Source organism: Agelaius tricolor, unplaced genomic scaffold (assembly GCF_023055355.1).
Source record: "Agelaius tricolor isolate 1412-34295 unplaced genomic scaffold, bAgeTri1.0.p SCAF_31, whole genome shotgun sequence".
NCBI lineage: Eukaryota > Metazoa > Chordata > Aves > Passeriformes > Icteridae > Agelaius > Agelaius tricolor.
The window spans coordinates 1,210,351-1,228,110 of record NW_027269291.1 but is presented as its reverse complement, the minus strand read 5'-3'; the positions used below and the strand labels follow the sequence as shown (position 1 = coordinate 1,228,110).

The following is a 17,760-nucleotide window of genomic DNA, read 5'->3' as shown; positions in this document are numbered from 1 at the left end:
AATAATGTTTCTGTTCTCATGTCATTACTATAAAAAATAAAACTTTAGGAAAAAAAAAAAAAGGACAAGCGTGAGGAGTGTTTTTCCTCCTTCCTGTGGGATCCCCTTTGGGGGGGATCCACTGTGGGAGGGAACCCCTAGGGCTCATTTTTGGGGGCTCTGTGGCACTGGGGATTTGCAGGGTGGGATCTGGAGGCGTCCGTGGATCTGGAATTTCACTGGGACCTCTCAGTGGGGGATGTAGGGATGAGGGTCGGGGGTCCGGGGCATTCGGGGGTTCCGGGGGGGTTCGGGGTCCTTACCGAGGGGGGAGCTCCGGGCCCCGCCCCTTCGGACCCCGCCCACCACAGCTCCGCCCATTCTGGCTCCGCCCCCATCGCCCCGCCCCTCCCCCGTGACTCTGACGAGGCCCCGCGCGGCGGCGGCGGCTCCGGCCCCTCCCATTGGCCGCGGCCCCTGACGGCGCCTCCCCATTGGCCGGTGGCGGCGGGGCGGGGCCGGGCCGTGCGCGCGCCGGGCGCGCCGCCCCGCCCCTCCCTCACCCCCCTCACCCCCCTGGGCCGCCGCCGCCGCCGCCGGGCGGAGGCACCGCCAGGCCCGGCCCGGCCGCTCCGTCCGCTCGGCACGGCCCCGCACCGGCCCCGACCATGGCGAGTCGCCGCCGGGCCCCGCGCCGGAGCGGCGGGGGGCGTTGAGCCGGCCCCGCCCCGACCCCGGCGGACCCTCCGCGCCGGTGAGTGACCGCCCGAGCCGCCCCTCCCGGCCCGGAGCTCCCGCCCTCCGGGCCCTGCCCGCCCGCCCGTGGGGCCCCGCCGCACCGGAGAGCGGCCTGCTGACCCCGCCCCGGGGTGCCCCGGGACCCCGCGATCCGCCCGGGATCAGCCCCGGGACCCTCCCGGGACCGCCCCGCCGGTGCCCTCCCACCCCGCGTCCGAGAGGCCCCGGGACCTTCCCCGGGATCCTGAGCCTCCCTTTCCTCTTCCCCCTCCCTCGCTCTCCACCTGAGGGCCCCCAGGGCCCTCTCGGGCTCCCCCAGGCCTGTGGGGGATCCCTGAGATCCCCTTCTCCTCCCTTTCCTGTCTCCCCGATTCCTGAGAGTCCCCACAACCCTCACTGGGCCCCCCAGCCCTATGTGAGACCCCCCGACCCTGAGATCTCCCTTCCCCCCCCATTTTCCTGTTTTTCCATCCACTCCCGAGAGCTCCGGGGCCTTCCCTTGTTTCCCCCAGACTGGCGAGAGCCCCCCCGAGCCGCCCTTAACCCCCCCTTTCCTGTCTGTGCCCCCCACCCTCCCTTCCTGAGAGCTCCCAGCACCAGCCCTGGACCCCCAGGCCCTGAGACCCCTCATTCCCTACCCCCCACCTTGATCCTGAGAGCCTCTGGGACCCTCCCAGGCCCCCCCAGCCCTATGGGAGACCCCCTGAGCCCCCCGTTCTCCCTCTCCCTTTTCTTCCTCAGCTTGGGGGGTGCTGGGGGCTGAGCCGATTCCAGCCCCTGTTTCCTCTTTCTGTTGTGGAAGGAAGAAATCCGTGGATCAGGGGGATTGGGGTGTGTAGGGGAGACCCCTCTTGTGTCCCCCCCCATCCCGATGGCCGGGCAGAGTCCCCACAGCTCCCCCAGTGACAATCAGGGCTTCCACTGGTCAGCACCGATGGGTGCTGGGGTGTCTGACCGTGACTTTGGGGTCTTTAGACTCCCATTGTTGGGGGGAGGCCAGGCCCCATTTTGGGGGGGCACACGGTGCTCCCCTCCCTGCCCTGTCCCCCCTCCATCTGCTGCAAGGGAGGGTGATGCAGCAAAACCCCCTGGGAGGGGACAGTTTGGGGACACCCCGAGTCCCCTGTGCTCACCTACAGTCCTGAGACAATGAGGGGGGTGATGTGGGGCTTCTGGGGGGTTTGACACCTCTCTGAAGGCCAGGGACGTCCAGGCTGGCCAGTGGGGGACTGGGGACATCCTACCCTTGTCAGCCAGTGTCCCCCACTAACCTGGGGGGATCCATGCCAGGCTGGGGAGGGTCCTGCCCAGATGGGAGACCCTCAAGATCCCCCCTACCTCACTCCTGGAGGGTTTAACCCCGGGACTCTTTCTCTTGGGGATCCCCCCAAAGTGCATCTTGGGGGCATCCCAGGGTGTGCAGTGGGGTTTTGGCTGGGGAGGGGTCTGCAGGTGAGGGTTGAGGTGCCAGTGAGACCCCCCCGTGCCCCCAGCCCCCCGTGTCCCGTGCTATGAGCGTTTGGCGTGACTTCTCCGCAAGCAGCTGCAAATGAAAATGGAGGATATGTCTTTGTCTGGCCTGGATAACAGCAAACTGGAGGTGAGCTGCCCCCTCTGGGGGTGTGTCTGTCCCCTGGGGTGTCCGTGTGTCCCCCCCCAATCCCTAACAGCCCCCCTGGGCCCCCAGGCCATCGCACACGAGATCTACACGGAGCTGGTGGAGGATGCCTGCCTGGGGCTGTGCTTTGAGGTGCACCGGGCTGTCAAGTGCGGGTACTTCTTCCTGGATGACACGGACCCCGACAGCATGAAGGACTTTGGTGAGCCCCCCGAGTTCCCCAGGGCTCAGGGTGACGCTGGTGACAAGGACACAGCCAGGCCCTGCTCTCTGAGGGGATTGGTGGTCCCCACACACAGGGATTTGGGTTAGAGGGCTGCTGATGGGGATTAAACACCCAAATGTCCCCCCAACAGTGACCAGAGGGGTAAATGGGGGGGCACTGAACCCCAAAACGTGGTGCTGGGGCCCTGGGGGGCACAGCTGGGGTGTGGGTGGGAAGTGGCAGAGACCCCCTGGTTTCAGCTCCTCCGAGCCGCACTGAGGCTGCGGGGAGGGTCTGGCAGCCCCGAGGATCCCCCCAGAGCAGATGTGGGGTGTCAGGGCAGGGGCTGAGCGTGTCCCCCCTACAGAGATCGTGGACCAGCCGGGCGTGGACATCTTTGGGCAGGTGTACAACCAGTGGAAGAACAAGGAGTGCGTGTGCCCCAACTGCAGCCGCAGCATCGCCGCCTCGCGCTTCGCCCCGCACCTGGAGAAGTGCCTGGGCATGGGCCGCAACAGCAGCCGCATCGCCAACCGCAGGTGGGGCTGCAGCTCCCGGGAAACCCCGGCACCGGGGCCTGGCTGTGGGGGCCTCACCCTGGGGTGCTGGGGGTTCCAGCTCTGGGGAGCCTGGGATGGGAATTCGGCCAAGTCTGGGTCTCCCTGGTCCTCGCTTTCCGTCCTGGGGGTGTCCGGCTTGGTTCCCCCTGGAGCTCCTCTTGTTCTTCCCTGCCCCTGGAGCTCCTCGTGTTCCTTCCTGACAGTTTATCCCTCCTGGGAAAAGGAGCTGGGAACCCTGGCTCCTGTGTGTCCCCTCTGTTCCCCCCGGCTCCTGTGTCCCCCTGAGTCCTTTGTCCCCCCTGCCTTGGTGGCTGCTGGGGACTCCTGTCTGGATCCTGGGTGGCACGGGAGGATGGGAGGGTACCAGGGGACATGGGATGGATGCTGGGGCTCCGTGGAGGACGTGGGGCAGACCCCAGCCATGATCTCCGTCCCCTCCCCGCTCAGGATCGCGAGCAGCAACAACCTGAACAAGTCAGAGAGTGACCAGGAGGACAACGATGACATCAATGACAATGATTGGTCCTATGGCTCTGAGAAGAAAGGTGGGGAGGGATCCTTGGTGTCCTGAGGGCTGGGGGACATGTCCTGCCTGCCCCATGGCCCCTGAACCCCGCTCCTGGGTGGGTGTGTAGGGGGAGAGCAGCCACGGGTGGTGGTCCCAGCCCTGGGGAGGCAGCAGTGGCTCTGGGCTTGGGGCTGCATGCCCTGGAAAAGGTCAAATCTTTCCTTTCTGTCTCTCCCCACAGCAAAGAAGAGGAAGTCGGATAAGGTGAGGGGTGCAGGGAAGGGTGGGGGGCGCGGGGAGGACACAGGACACCCCCAACACCCCCTTCTTGTTGCAGAACCCCAACTCGCCCCGCAGGTCCAAGTCCCTGAAACACAAAAATGGTGAGGGGGCGGGGCTAAAAATGGAGGCGGGGCTCACACCTTTGGGGTGGGGCTAAAAACGGGGGAGGGGGCTCACACCTTTGGGGCAGAGCTTGCATGGGCTGGGCACGTGTAGGGGTGGGGCGTTTGGGGTGGGTGGGGCAGCTGCAGTGGGTGGGGCTCGTGGGGAGGCGGGGCTCTCCCTGGCTGGGGTGGTGGCGGTGGGAGGGGGCCCTGGGGGTCCCAGGCAGGGCCAGGCTGGGGGCAGGACCCCCCCCCCCCCCCCCTCACCTTTCCTCCCTCCCAGGCGAGATCGGCGGGAACCCCGATCCCTTCAAGGTGAGCCTGGCATGGGGGGCGATGGCTGCCAGTCCCTGCTCTGCCTCCCCAGGGGCCGTGGTGCCCCCCAGGAGGGTTCCCCCGGCCTGAGCCTGCTCTCTGCCCCCCCAGTACAGCAACTCAGCTGGCATCAACTACGAGACGCTGGGCCCCGAGGAGCTGCGGACGCTGCTCACCACGGTGAGGGCATGGGGCAGGGGGGCTCCCAGCTGGACAGGGGGGGCCCCTCCCAGCTGGACACGGGGGCACCACAGGGGATGGACCCTGGGGATCTCTCCCAGCTGGGCTCCATCCCACTGGGGCTGGGTTCCAGGCTGGGAATGGGGATGTGCAGCAGGTCCTGATCGTGGGGTGGTGGCAACTTTGTCTGGGACTCAGCACTGGGAGCCTGTGGTGGTGCAGCACAGCCCTGGGGTCACTCCCCTGTCCCCCCCAACTCACCTGAACTCACCTGTCCCTTCCCTCCCCAGCAATGCGGGGTCATCTCCGAACACACCAAGAAGATGTGCACCAGGTGAGGGCGGCCTGGCCTGGCCCTGCTCACTCTGGGGGCTTCCCCCGGGTCCCCAACATCCCATGGGAGGGGGGAAGGCCCATCTCAGTGCCGTGTCTCCCCCCAGGTCCCTGCGGTGTCCCCAGCACACGGATGAGCAGCGCAGGGCAGTCCGGGTTTACCTCCTTGGGCCCTCCGCGTAAGTGGCTGCACATTGGGGTCCCCAAGGTCCTGGGGTCGCTGTGGAACAGGGACTGGGGGGGCTGCACGGGGTGCTCAGGTGGGGCTGGGGACAGGGACAGCCCTGGGGAGGCCTGCAGGGGATGGGAGCCCAGGGCTGGGGTTGGGATCTGCAGCCCAGCAGGGTGGTGAGGGCTGGGCTGAGCCCCTGGGCATCCCCCTGGCATTGGGGGGCTCTGTACCCACCTGCCCTGTGTAACACCTGTGCCCAGGTCCCTCCCCTTGGCATTGGGGGGCTCTGTCCCCACCTGCCCTGTGTAACACCTGTGCCCAGGTCCCTCCCCCTGGCATTGGGGGGCTCTGTCCCCACCTGCCCTGTGTAACACCTGTGCCCAGGTCCCTGCCCGAGGCCGAGGGCGGCGTGGAGAACGACAGCTTCGAGGTGGCCGAGAGCCAAGCCCTGATGAGCCGCCTGCAGTGGGACGGCTCCTCCGACATCTCCCCCTCTGACTCAGCCTCCTCCAAAGCCAGTGAGTGTTCAGGGGCTGGGGGGCAAATCCTGGGGCCTAGACCCCTCTGAGGGGCAAATCCTGGGGCACAGACCCCTCTGAGGGGCAAATCCTGGGGCACAGATCCCTCTGAGGGGGCAAACCCGGCTGTTCTGGCATGTCCCCAGTGCAAGAGGAGTTGAACAAACCATGGCTCCAAAGCCTGGAGCACCATGTCCTCCACTTGGGAGAGGCAGGAACATTTTGGGGTACATTTTCTTGACCAGAGTTGGGCATCATCCCCTCTGTTTTGGGGCTCATCTCCTCCCTGACACCCCCATTTCTTCCCTTTCTCCCCTCCCTAGGTACAAACAACTCCGAGTCCCGCAAGACCAAGAAGAAGAAGCCGCACCTGGGGCTGGTGAGCGGCGCCCCAGGGCTCGGCTCCAGCAAGAAGAAGAAGCCCAAGCCCCCTGCCCCCCACACCCCCAGCATCTATGACGACATCAACAACTGAGCCCCGCCGAGCTGGGGAGGGGCAGGACAGACAGAGGGACGGACAGGGGCCAGGACAGCCCCCAGGCACCCCCCGGGCCAGACACAACGTGGGTACCAGGGCACAGAGGACTCAGCTGTTGCTGGAGTGGGGCTGGATTTGGGGAGCCCCTGTTAGTGCCCCCCTTCCTCCCCCCTGCCCCGGTGCCTCTATTTATTCTGTGACAGTTTTTGTACCTGGGGCTCCTGTCGGGGGTCACCCTCTGACATGGGGGTACAGCCCCCCCTTCCCTCCCAGCATCCCCAAAGCCAGCTGTGCCCCCCCCACACCCGCTCCTCACTTACCCCAGTGGGGTGGGGGGCACCTGGACACCCTGGGCAGGTCTGGGCCTGGGTCAGGGGGTGGTGAGTCTCCCCTGCCCTGGGGTTTTGGGGTGAGCCCCTGCCCTGGGCTGGCACTCGCCGGTCGGGCTGGCTCAGGAGGGGGGGTCACACTGGAGGGGGCCTTTCCCACTCAGAGGACAAGGGAGAGCACCCTGTCACCCCCAGATCTGTTCAGCTGTGCCTGCATTCAGCTGTTGGGGGTCTCGAGGGCCTGGCAGTGCCCACACAGGGGTTCACAGGGGCTGCATGCTGCATCCTTCATGTTTGGGGCTGTTCGGGGGTGGGTCTGGGGGTGGGGGGAGCTGCTGTGACCATCCCTGTGCCAACTGTTTGGGGAGGGGGGACCCCAGCCTGGCAGGGACGTCCGGGGTGGAGCTGGGAATGGAGCAGAACTGGGGGGAAGCCCAGCCCAGCTTCAAGGCAGAGCCCCCCACTCCTGGTGTCCCCAGGGCAGCTCTGCGTGCCCTCCACACGTGCCTGGGGACCTGCTGCTGCACTCGGGGGGTCACTGGGGACCCCCACAACTCTGGCGGCTGTTTGCACCCCCACAGGCTCTGCTTTAGTTTGGGGGGGCCGGGACCAGCGCCCCGCTGTGCGGGCCGGGGGGGGACAGGTCCCTCTGGCTGGATCCAGCTCACCCCCTGCCCTGTGATCCCCTCCCCGCAGTTTTCTCCATCCCAGGGGCTGTGCTGGGGACAGGGTTGGCTCCATCCCCTCTGCTGTCCCCCCCATGGCTGTCTGACCCCCCCATCTGGCCGTGTGTCCCCAGCATGGGGCTCTGTCTGTCCCCCCAGCCCGGTGCCCTGGCTCCTCTTCTCGCTGGGACTCACACATTATGGTGCTCTGACTCTGGATTCACTATTTGTTTTCAAACTGCTGCTAAAGGCTGAGCTGGGGGGGCGGCGGGGGGGTTCCTGCAGAGCCCTGGGCACCTCAGAACGCTGCAGCCCCCCCTGCATGGGGACCCCCGTGTGCCCCCTCCTGGTGCAGCTGTGGGGCTGGGCGGGTCTGGCCACCGGGGCATGCCAAGCTGGCCTTTGCGTGCCCCAGGGCCCGAGCACGGGGCTGTGGGCACCCAAAAACACGGGGAGAATCACCCCAAACTGCCTGGGGAGGGGGGCATGGCGAGCTGGGGCTGTGGGGGGGAGGCAGCCTGAGCCCCTTTCCCTGCAGGAGAGAGGCACTGAAATTTGGGGTCCAAGGGGTGCAGTGGGGTTTGGGGGGCTCAGAGCATCCCCTGTGACCCCCCCCAGGTCGGTGTCCTCACCCCCCCTCCCCCGGTGTTTCTGCGTGTCCCCCCCGCAGGGGAACTGAGCCCTTGTGAGGTCTGTGTGTCCCGTGAGTGGGTTGTGGCTGCCCCTGTAAATAAAACTGCATCTTGACTTGGTATCCCTGGCATTAATTACAGCTCGTTAATTAAACAGGGCCTTTACACCCCGAATCCATCTCCCCCGCACTCCATTCACCACGGGTGGGGCCGGATTTGTTTTTATAACCCCCCAGAAGTGTCGGTGGGTAGGAGAGAGCAGCCCCAGGGCAGGAAGGCAACCACTGGGGTGACTTGACACCCTTTATTTGCATTAAAAAGTCCTTGGGAAGAAGCCACGGCCCGTTCCGGTGCTGTCCCGCTCCCCGGAGCTGGGGTCGGGGCCGGGCAGTGGGGTTTGAGGGGGGGCACAGCCCCTTTTTGGGGGGTAAAGTCCTGCAGCAAGGCTGGGACCAACACGCGGAGCTCCCACGGTGCTGGCTCCGGTCACAGAGCGGGCACAGCGACACCGCGGTGCCTCCCCCGCTCCTTCCCCCTCACCCCGCCTGTCCGTACACCCCGAAGGCCAGGAAGGTGACCAGCACGGTGACACCGATCAGCGACACGGTGGCCGGGGCCGTGAAGAGCTGCCGGTAATTGATGCGGAAATACCAGCCCAGCGCCAGCACCACCATCACCGTGGGCACCATGAGCGTCCCCCCGCCCAGCGGCAGCGCCGGGGCCGCGGGGCCGGCGGGGCCGGGCTCGGGCAGGGCGGGGGTGGCCGCGCCGCTCCCCCGGGAGCGGTGGCAGTGGATGACACAGTTGTCGGTGATGCGGAGCGAGCGCAGCGTCCGTGCCTGGTCCTGCAGCAGCTGCCCGCGGTAGATGAGCTTCATCTGGCTCTCCTGGCCCGGGAAGTATTTGCTGCGGGACGAGGGAGGGTTGGAGGCGGCAGAGACGGGCTCAGGGACCCCCACCCGGGCTGGGAACCCCCCCAACATGGACCCAATCCGGGGTGGGAACCCCCGCACTGTGTAACGGGGAGGGGACAGCGATGGCACTGCCACCGCGCCACCGCCGCCTCTTTCAAACTCGCTGTTTTAAAGCCCACGGGGTATTTTTGGCACAACGGGAGGGATAAAAGCCCTCCCCCGGTCCGTGGGAGGGAGCTGCACACCCGGGCCTCACCTCTTGAGAATCCCCACGGTGTCCTCGGGCCGGGCCACCGCCACCTCCTCGGTGTCGTTGAGGAACTTGAGGCGGATCTTGATGAGGCCGGGGCACGCATCCCCCGCCCCGGCGGCTCCGGGCTCGGCGTCCGGCAGCTGCTCCCGGCCGGGACCGGGGCCGCTCCCGCTGTCCGCCCGCGCCGCCGCCCCCCCTTCCTCCTCCGCTTTCTCCTCCGCGCTCTCGGGGCTCCCGGGGGGCTCCGGGGCCTCGGCCGCCCCCGCGGTTCCCGCGTAGGGCGGGAGGGGCCCGAGGCGGATGACGGCCGCGTCCCCGGTGCCCAGGAGCTGCCCGCTGCCCTCGGCCACGTACGTGGACAGCCAGGCCAGCACCAGAGCCAGCGCCAGCACGGCCACCCCGGCCACCAGCGTCACCTCGTCCCCCACCCCCGGGATGAGCGGGGCGGCCGGGGGCTCCATCTCCGCGACCCCCGTCTGCACCGAGCGGTGCCCGGTGTGACCGAGCGGGGCGGCCCCGGTGCCGCCTCCGGGCTCAGAACAGACCCCGGGGCTGCTCCCGGTGCCCGGAGACCGCAGGGACGGGAGCTCCTCGCTGCGGGTTTTCCTCCTCGCTCCCGAGACGCCGAAGCGGCAGCGCTGCGCTCACCTCACCGGGCCCGGCGGAGGGTCCCGGGGGGTCCCGCAGCCCCTCGGTGCCCAGCGGGGCAGGGTCAGGCCATCCCCGACCTGGACGGAGCAGAGCGATGCGGTCAGCGGGGCCCGGGCACGGCGGGGCGAGAGGAACCGGGGATGTCCCTGCCCGTCCCCGGGGGTCCCGGTGTGTCCCTACCGGTCCCCGTCTATCCCGGGGGTGCCGGTGGGTCCCTGCCATTCCCGGCCATCCGGGAAGTGCCGGTGTGTCCCTTTCGGTCCCGGGGTGTCCCCGCCATCCCCGGGGGTCCCGGTGCCCCCCCCCCACTCACCGCCTCCCGCCGCCGCCGCCCGCGCCGGAAGCGCCACGTCACAGCGCGCCGCCGCTAGGGGGCGGGACGGGGCCGCGGGCGCGCGGGGCTACGTCACGGCCGCGCCCAGTGGGCGTGGTCAAAGGGAGTGGAGGAGCTAATAGGACGCGCCCCGAAAGTGGGCGGGGCTGTAAGTGGGCGGGACTGTGAAGAGAGGTGGGGTCTGTTGGGGGCGGAGTCACGGCCGCAGCGGGGCGGGGCCTCGGGAGAACCGTGGGAACCCCCGGGCTGAACCCCCCCCCGCCCGCCACGGGGCCTTACCGGGACCGGACCCCCCCGGCCGCGCTGTCACCCCCTCCACGGTCCCCGCATCCGCCAGGGTCTGTCTGTCCCCTCCCTGCCACCTCTGACCATTGGCTCTGTCCCCCCTCATCCCATGTCCCCACAGTTCCCTGTCCCCCTATTCCCGTTCCCCCTCATCCCCTGTCCCCACAGTCCTCTGTCCCCACAGCAGCTGCCATTGCCCACCCTGGTCCCACACAGACAAATACACCTCAAGCGCCACCTCTGCCATGTCCTTTATTGACACCAGGGCACGGAGGGGGGGGGACACAGCAAGGGGACATGGAGGGGACACCAGTGAGGACACATGGAGTGCCCTCAGGAGATGAGACCCTCGATGGGCAGCTGGAGGTAGCGGCGCAGTGGGGGTGGCAGTGCCAGCCTGGGGACAGCGGCGCGGCAGCGGGCGCCCAGGTGACGCCGGATGGCCACACGTGCCAGGTGCTGCAGGCGTCGCGGCTGTCCCGCCATGCGCACGGCCGAGGCATAGAACTCCTGGTGCTCCTGCGGGGGGGACAGGGGCTCAGTGGGCTGGGCTGGGGACACGGGGACAGCCCAGGACCCCCCAGGACACCTCATTACCTCCCAGAGCTCGGGGGGCACGGCCTCCACCCAGCCGTCGGCGGGGGGCACGTGGTCGTAGGCGTTGAGCATCACCTCCAGCGCCGGCGGGTGCTGGCAGCACAGCCTGAGCATCTGCCAGCAGAGCCGTGTCACTGGGGAGTGACACTGTCACTGCCACCTCCCCGTGCCCCCTTCCCCACCTTGGGGGGCACAGCCTGAGCATCTGCCAGCAGAGCTGTGTCACCAGGGTGTGACACCGCCACCTCCCCGTGCCCCCCGTCACCCCCTGCCCCACCTTGGGGTGCGCGGGGAGGGCGCCGTGGTCCAGCAGCAGGGCCAGGGTCTCCTCGGGGCGCTGCTGGCGGTACTCGCGCACGGCGCGCAGGGCGCAGTCCATGGGGGTGTCCCCGGCGCCGTTGGGGACGGTGGCGTCGGCGCCGTGGCGCAGCAGCAGCCGGGCCATGGCGGGGTGCCCGTTGGCACAGGCGTTGTGCAGCGGCGTGTGGCCCTTGCGCCCCGCGGCCCCGGGCTCGGCGCCGGCCTCCAGCAGCCGCTCGGCCACGCGCAGGAAGCGCTCGGCGTCCTCGGGGCGCTCGGCTGCCGCCGCCGCCGCGTTCAGGGGGGTCTCGCCCTGGTGGGTGCGCAGGGAGGGGTCGGCGCCGTGGTGCAGGTACAGCTCCACGTGGGCCACCAGCCCCTGGCGCGCCGCCACGTGCAGGGCTGTCACCTGCCGGTCACGGGTGCCCAGGTTCACCTGCGCGCCGTGCGCCAGCAGCAGCTCCGCACACCTGGGGAAAGGGTGGAAAGGGTGAGGGGACACTCTGGCACCCATGGGACACGACCAGGACATGCCATGGTTCCCATGGGATATCCCTAGGGACAGCCTCAGGACATACTGGAGAGCCTGACTCCCAAGGGACACCCCCAGGGACACCCCAGGGACCCTCCCAGGACACCCCACAGGCCCCTGGCTCCCAGATTGTGTGGGTGGGGCAGGAGTGAGGATTTCATGGGCGGGGCCTCTCATGCAGATGAGCCCCACCCTGGCCGGGCCCCCCCCGCAGGTGAGGCCGTACCTGAGGCTGTGGGGCGCGGTGCAGAGGTGCAGCGGGGCCGAGCCGTCGGCGCTCAGCACGTTGGGGTCGGCGCCGAAGGCCAGGAGCAGGCGGGCGCAGTTGGGGTGGGGGGCGGCCGCGCTGTCGTGCAGGGGGGCTCTGCCCCCCACCACAGCATCCACGGCCGCCCCCCGCAGCAGCAGGTGCCGGGCACAGTCCTCGTAGCCGCGGGCGGCGGCGATGCGCAGGGCGGAGGTGTGCTGGCGGCGGGGGCTCAGCACCCAGAGCCCTGCGGGGATCAGCGGGGGCTGCCGGAGAGCAGCTGGACCCCCCTGACCTGCACCCACCCACCCAGAGCCCTGCCGGAGGTGAGGGAGTAGGGGGGCACCGTGGGGCTGCCCCACACACCCACCCCACTCCTGACTCCGGCTCCCCCACGAACCGGCCCTGCTCCCCCCTGCCCACCTGGAGCTGCACCCCTTTCCTGGCCCCAGAGCTGCTTTTCAAGGGGAAGGGAGAAGGGAGAAGAAAGGGAGGCCCCCCCCGTCCCTCTTTCCACCCGTACCCTGCTCCGGTGACCACACCAGCTCCTCGCTGACCGTCTCCAGCACCACATTGGCGGTGGCCTCGTCCCTGAAGATGCTCTGGACGCGGCGCAGGTCCCCGGCGTAGAGCGCGTTGTGCACGGCGGGGTCGCGGCAGAACTGGCGCCGCCGGGGGGGGCTCGGGGGCTGCCGGGGGGTCCCGGGCAGGAGGCGGCGCTCGGCCGAGCCCCGGGCCAGCGCCCGGCGCCGATCGTCCCGCTCCAGCAGCTCCCGCTGCAGCCGCAGCGAGCGCAGCGCCGAGGGGCTGAAGGCGAACGACTCGTGGGCCATGGGAGCCCCGGAGGGCAGGGGAGGCTCTGGGGACAGCGAGCGGCGCCCTGAGCCTCGGGGGAGGGGGGTTATAAATAGGGCTGTGCCCCACACACGGATGTGGAATCAAATCCCAGAGCCAGGGGTCCTATAAATAACTCCTGGCGGTAAACAGGGTCACGGGGTGCGGGAAAGTTTAACCTGTTGGTGGGCGTGGGGTGGGGATGTCCCATGGGGACCCCCCCTCAGTCCTGTGAGACCCTGGGGAACGGCTCCTCCCACCCAGGGAAGGGACAGAGGGGTGACATACGAGGACACAGTGATGCAGAAACAAAACAGCCCTTTAATGCAGGTTTGGGAGCGAGAGGGGCCCGTGTGCCCCAGGATTGGGGGCAGTGCTGAGGCCGCTTCCCCCCGGGCCTCCCCAGCTCTCGGCTCCACCACAAACACCCCGGACACGCAGAGGGAGGAGCAGGTGGGTGGGTGGCAGGTGTGTCACCGCTCCTCGGCACTGTCACCCTCTGCTGGGCTCAGCCACAGTCGACCTGAGCTGGGGCTGAGAAGAAATCCTCAGGCAGCTCTCCCAGGAGCCCGTCCAGGTCATCTGCAGGGCACAGCAGGATGTGAGTTCTGTGCAATTGTGGAATTGTTCAGGTTGGGAACCTGCTTTCCACAGGACAGAGAGCTTTTCCTCCCCTCCCAGAGTGGGTCTGACTCACCCATGTCACATCCATCAGCTCCCACCGGCTCTTCCCAGCTGGGATCAGAGCTCGATGGGCACAGGGAGAAGCCCCCAGGATGCTGCTCTGCACTGTGTCCACTTGTCCTTGACTGTCCCCAGTGCTCAGGAGCAGGGACACCCTGGGTGGGCTCTGCACGGGGGTCTGGGGCCAGCTCAGCCTGGGCAGGGACCTGCAAAACCCAGTGGGGACGAATTATTGGGGGATTTATCCAGCCCTCCCCCTTCCTCTCGGGGGTCCCCATAGCCCAGACCCCTCTGGGGGTCCCAGCAGTGCCTCCTCCCTCACCTGCCGGGGGGAGCAGCCCTCGGGCTCAGGTGGGAAGATCCTCAGGAGGTTGGTGGGGGTCACGTTGAGGTAGTGGTTGCGGTGGGAGGGGGAGAAAACCCCGACCTGCAGAGAGGGCAGACAGAGGGGGGGCAGAGCCAGCTCCTGGATAAACCCCCCAAGTTACAGGGCCCCATTTATGGAAACCTTAGGATGAAGGGTGAAAATTTTAAGAAGAGTTGAGAAAAATCTGAGGTGCAAAACTGTGGGAGATCCTTTTCTTGTATTTGTATTTGCAGTGCCAGGGTGCTATGGAATGGGAACAGGGATGTACCACATGCACTGCTTCCTCTTATCCCCTTATCCTAATATTTACATTCCCAGTTCCAAGGTTTAATTGGGTTGGGAATGGGACAGGTGATGTGCTGTATCACCCCCCTGCATTCCCCTGGGATCAGACCCCACTGGGGTGGGATAAGGAGCCCCCCAGCTCTCCTCACCTGCCTCAGGAGCAGCACGGAGCCGGCCCGGAGCTCGCTCTGCCTCTGCTCCAGCAGCAGCCGGTGCACAGTGCCCTGCATCTCCCCTGGGAATGAGGATGGGGTCCCTGAGCCTCACTGGGCACAGGTAGCACCGGGCACAGGTACTGCTGCACTCACCTGTGGGGTCCCTGAGCCTCACTGGGCACAGGTAGCACCGGGCACAGGTACTGCTGCACTCACCTGTGGGGTCCCTGAGCCTCACTGGGCACAGGTAGCACCGGGCACAGCTACTGCTCCACTCACCTGTGGGGTCCCTGAGCCTCACTGGGCACAGGTAGCACCGGGCACAGCTACTGCTCCACTCACCTGTGGGGTCCCGGAACACGGCACCAGCACCAGCGCTGCTCCTGGTCAGGGCTTTGATCATCACAGCCATGCTGGGGACCTTGTTTTTTGGGAGCTGCTTCAGGGCTGCCTGCACAGCACAACGGGGATTTTGGGGTAACCTTGGGCAGGGCTGGGAGTTGAGCCCCGTGGGTCCCTTCCTGTGTGGGATATTTCAGGATTCTACAGCCCTCGTCATCCAGGGGATGTGGATGTCTGTGCTCAGCTCAGCTCAGCCCCCCCCTCCCCAGAGATTCCCAGCCCTACAAGCAGCTCTGAGGGGTGAGGGAAGAGCAGGAACCCTGGGTCAGCCTCACCTTGCGGAGCACCATGACCACACTGTAGGTGTGGAGGAAGCAGCTGGGGTCCCTCTCATCCAGCCCCAGCTCCGTTTTCATGGCCAGCCAGGGCCCCTTCCCGAAATCCTCCTCAGTGGGCAGCGGGGAGCTGGGCAGTGCCTGGGGTCAGGAACATCATGGTCACAGAGCCCCAGGGGCTCCCTCTCACCCAGCATCCCACTGGGGGATTCCCACTGGGATCTGCCTGAGCAGGGGTGGGAGGGAGGGGTTACCTGAGCCCGCGGCTTCGCCACGGCCCCGTGAGCAGGAGTCTGAGGAGCAGACACCAGGATCTCCTCCAGCAGCTTCCCAGAGTGCTTGTGGGACAGGGAGAGATGTCCAGGGATCTGCTTGACTTCATCAGATGTTCCAATCCCATCCCATCCAATCCCAGCCCCATCCCACTCCCATTCCTGTCCTATCCCAACCCATTGCATTCCTGACTCCATCCCTATCCCATCCCTACCCTGGTTCCCATCTCCATCCCATCCCATCCCATCTCATCTCCATCCCATCTCAATTCTACTCCCATTCCTGTCCTATCCCAACCCATTGCATTCCTGACTCCATCCCTATCCCATCCCTACCCTGGTTCCCATCTCCATCCCATCCCATCCCATCCCATCTCCATCCCATCTCAATTCTACTCCCATTCCTGTCCTATCCCAACCCATTGCATTCCTGACTCCATCCCTATCCCATCCCTACCCTGGTTCCCATGCTGTCCCCATCCCATCCCATCCCATCCCTACCCTGGTTCCCATCCCCATCCCCATCCCCATCCCATCCCATCCCATCCCAATTCTACTCCCATTTCTGTCCTATCCCAACCCACTGCATTCCTGTCCCCATCCCCATCCCATCCTCACTCCGTTCCCCTGCTTTCCCCATGCCCACCCAACCCCACCACATCCCTGCCTGGTCTCCCCCCACCCCGTGCCCACCCACCTGCTGGGGCAGGATCCCGGCAGGCCCTGGGAAGCGCCGGCTCTCCCTGCGCCCGGGGGCTCGGGGGGGTCCCCGGGGGGCTTTGCTGGCCGCTGTCACCAGCTGCACCAGGTGGTTGGTGACCACGGGGGCACTGGGGGGGCCGGGAGCGTTGGGAGCCACTGGGGGGTTCAGGAAGCTGGGGGGGCCCGAGGGGGGTCTGGGGGGCAGCCGGGGCTGGGGGCAGCTCTGAGCTGGGGGGGTCCAGGGCACTGAGGAGCTGCTCCTTGCTAGGGGTGCTTGGACAGGCCTCAGGCACGGAGCCCCCGGAGCAGGGATGGAGCCTCCGGAGCTTCCCGGCTCTCCCATGGAAGGGGGGGGTCTGGGGGCGCAGGCACCGGCCGTGCTGGGCCGCAGCACCAGTTTGGGACTGGGGAGGGGGCCCTGCCTGTCCTGCAGCCCCCCGGAGCCGGGCACCAGCTCCTCTCCCACCCTGAGCTTTTTGGGGACCCCACATTCCTGAGCGTTCTCCTTCCCTGGGCATTTCCATGGCGGCTTCTCGCAGCGCCTGGGGGGCGCTGGGGCAGTGCCAGCCCCCACGGGCACCTCGGGACCCTCCAGCTCCCTGCAGGCAGCCAGGAAAAGGTCATTGTCCAGCTCATCCTGGGGGGCTGCACCCCGCGATGGGGGGCCCTGGAACCCCACGGGATGCTCGCCCTGCCCAGCGAGGGGCCGGAGGGTGGGGGCTTTACTGGGATGGGGTTCACTGGGATGGGGTTCACTGGGAGGAACCGGGACGACGCTGGCTGAGGAATGCCCGAGGGTCACAAACTGGTTCTCTGCATCCTCCACAGCGGAGAGGAAATCCTGTGAAAATAAACAGCGGGAAATCAAACGGCTCCGTGCGTTCTCCAGACTCCCCCCGCAGGCTCAGCCCAGGCACAGCGCACCTCGGAGGGGGCCCAGGCCATTGGGGGTCCCTCACCTCGTCCTCCAGCTCCCCATCGGTCCCAAAAAGCTTCTGGAAGTGGCAGGACTGTGGGATAAAAGGGGAAGAACGGGGCTGGGAGGGACACACAGGCTGGGGGGCCCTGGGTGGTCCCGGAGGTTCCGCCGTGGTCTCTCGGGGCCCCGGAAGGGCCTCATACGGCCCCGAGGGGATCCCGGATCGGCCCCCGCCATCGCACGGGGGCCCGCAGGGATCCCTTTGTGAGGACCCTCCGTGGGGACCCCAGATCGCCCCCAGGGTACCCCAAAACCGGCTCCGTCCCCCCGGCCCCGTTACCATGGCAGCGCCGCGACCCCGGCCCGGCCCCGGAGGCGGAAGCGGCGGGGCCGGGACTCGAACCCGCGGCCCCCGGGGAAGGGGCGGAACTTCCCCTGCGGCACCGGGCGCCCCCTGGCGGCGGGCAGGAAGCGCGGCCGCGCCCTTTAAAGGGCCACGCACCCCCTTTCCCCGCTCGTGTCACATGTGCACACGCGTGTGCCCCCGCGTCACCCGGCCGGGCCCCGCGGCGCCGCCGGTGACTCAGCGCGGCCCCGGCCCGGCGTGATTCATCCCGCACGTCCCCGCGGCACGGGCTGAGTGACCCCCCCTCCCCACCCCACCCCGGACCTGCTACACCCGCACGCGTGCGTAGGCAAGGGCACAGGCGTGTGTGTGTGCGTGTGTGTGTGTCCTGCACACGCGCGTCTGCGTGTGCTCCGTGAGTGTGGCAGGCTGACGTGCAGCTGCACACAGAGCACGCGTGTGCCCTGCGGAGCGTTTCCTGCCTGGCCGGTGGCACATGCGTGTCTCCACATGCGTGTTCACGCTCTTGTGTGCAGCAGCGATCGCACACCGAGCTCCCGGGTGCGCACACGCGTGTGTGCGGCAGCACAGCGGCCCGTGGCACGTGTGTGTGTGCGCCAAGGCCTGTCACCTGTCACACACCTGTGCGCCCTTGCACGCTCACAGTCACTCGCATTCACGCGGAGCTGTTACACGCTCATTCACACACCGACACCGCCTCACGCTCACTCGCTGCGCGGCCCCTTTAAGGCCCGAATAGGCTCCGCCCCTCGTTAGGCACCGCCCCTTT

At 67.6% G+C, this 17,760-nt stretch overlaps 4 protein-coding genes across 8 annotated transcripts; 1 reads left to right on the top strand and 3 right to left on the bottom strand.

Moving 5' to 3' along the window:
* The first annotated feature begins 529 nt into the window (after positions 1-529).
* ATXN7L3 (ataxin 7 like 3) lies at positions 530-7,738 on the top strand. Its single transcript, XM_071450951.1, has 13 exons — positions 530-733; positions 2,211-2,317; positions 2,405-2,537; positions 2,908-3,079; positions 3,548-3,645; positions 3,850-3,872; positions 3,946-3,991; positions 4,278-4,309; positions 4,421-4,489; positions 4,780-4,823; positions 4,930-5,001; positions 5,379-5,512; positions 5,836-7,738. Exons 2-13 carry the CDS (start codon positions 2,267-2,269, stop codon positions 5,985-5,987), a joined length of 1,026 nt encoding a protein of 341 aa, XP_071307052.1. The 5' UTR covers positions 530-733; positions 2,211-2,266; the 3' UTR covers positions 5,988-7,738.
* A 168-nt stretch (positions 7,739-7,906) lies between these two features.
* On the bottom strand, positions 7,907-9,883 carry TMUB2 (transmembrane and ubiquitin like domain containing 2). 2 transcript variants are annotated; one of them, XM_071450952.1, is made up of 3 exons: positions 9,748-9,883; positions 8,787-9,511; positions 7,907-8,522 (listed from the first exon to the last, which is right to left on the bottom strand). In XM_071450952.1, the coding sequence occupies exons 2-3, from the start codon at positions 9,242-9,244 to the stop codon at positions 8,153-8,155; spliced, it is 828 nt and encodes a 275-aa protein (XP_071307053.1). In that variant the 5' UTR covers positions 9,245-9,511; positions 9,748-9,883; the 3' UTR covers positions 7,907-8,152. The 2 variants fall into 2 exon arrangements, with proteins under 2 accessions (XP_071307053.1, XP_071307054.1); XM_071450953.1 differs by lacking the exon at positions 9,748-9,883 and adding an exon at positions 9,615-9,717.
* A 403-nt stretch (positions 9,884-10,286) lies between these two features.
* On the bottom strand, positions 10,287-12,731 carry ASB16 (ankyrin repeat and SOCS box containing 16). Of its 3 annotated transcripts, XM_071450944.1 has the most exons (5): positions 12,253-12,731; positions 11,709-11,976; positions 10,928-11,420; positions 10,651-10,764; positions 10,287-10,572 (listed from the first exon to the last, which is right to left on the bottom strand). In XM_071450944.1, exons 1-5 carry the CDS (start codon positions 12,560-12,562, stop codon positions 10,387-10,389), a joined length of 1,371 nt encoding a protein of 456 aa, XP_071307045.1. In that variant the 5' UTR covers positions 12,563-12,731; the 3' UTR covers positions 10,287-10,386. The 3 variants fall into 3 exon arrangements, with proteins under 3 accessions (XP_071307045.1, XP_071307044.1, XP_071307043.1); XM_071450943.1 differs by having other exon boundaries at positions 10,928-11,976; XM_071450942.1 differs by having other exon boundaries at positions 10,287-10,764; positions 10,928-11,976.
* A 133-nt stretch (positions 12,732-12,864) lies between these two features.
* Positions 12,865-17,226, bottom strand: HROB (homologous recombination factor with OB-fold). Of its 2 annotated transcripts, XM_071450945.1 has the most exons (10): positions 16,965-17,218; positions 16,665-16,715; positions 15,701-16,546; positions 14,986-15,069; positions 14,732-14,872; positions 14,397-14,505; positions 14,049-14,134; positions 13,570-13,674; positions 13,261-13,453; positions 12,865-13,145 (listed from the first exon to the last, which is right to left on the bottom strand). In XM_071450945.1, the coding sequence occupies exons 1-10, from the start codon at positions 16,965-16,967 to the stop codon at positions 13,072-13,074; spliced, it is 1,692 nt and encodes a 563-aa protein (XP_071307046.1). In that variant the 5' UTR covers positions 16,968-17,218; the 3' UTR covers positions 12,865-13,071. The 2 variants fall into 2 exon arrangements, with proteins under 2 accessions (XP_071307046.1, XP_071307047.1); XM_071450946.1 differs by lacking the exons at positions 14,049-14,134; positions 14,397-14,505 and having other exon boundaries at positions 16,965-17,226.
* Positions 17,227-17,760: the final 534 nt, after the last annotated feature.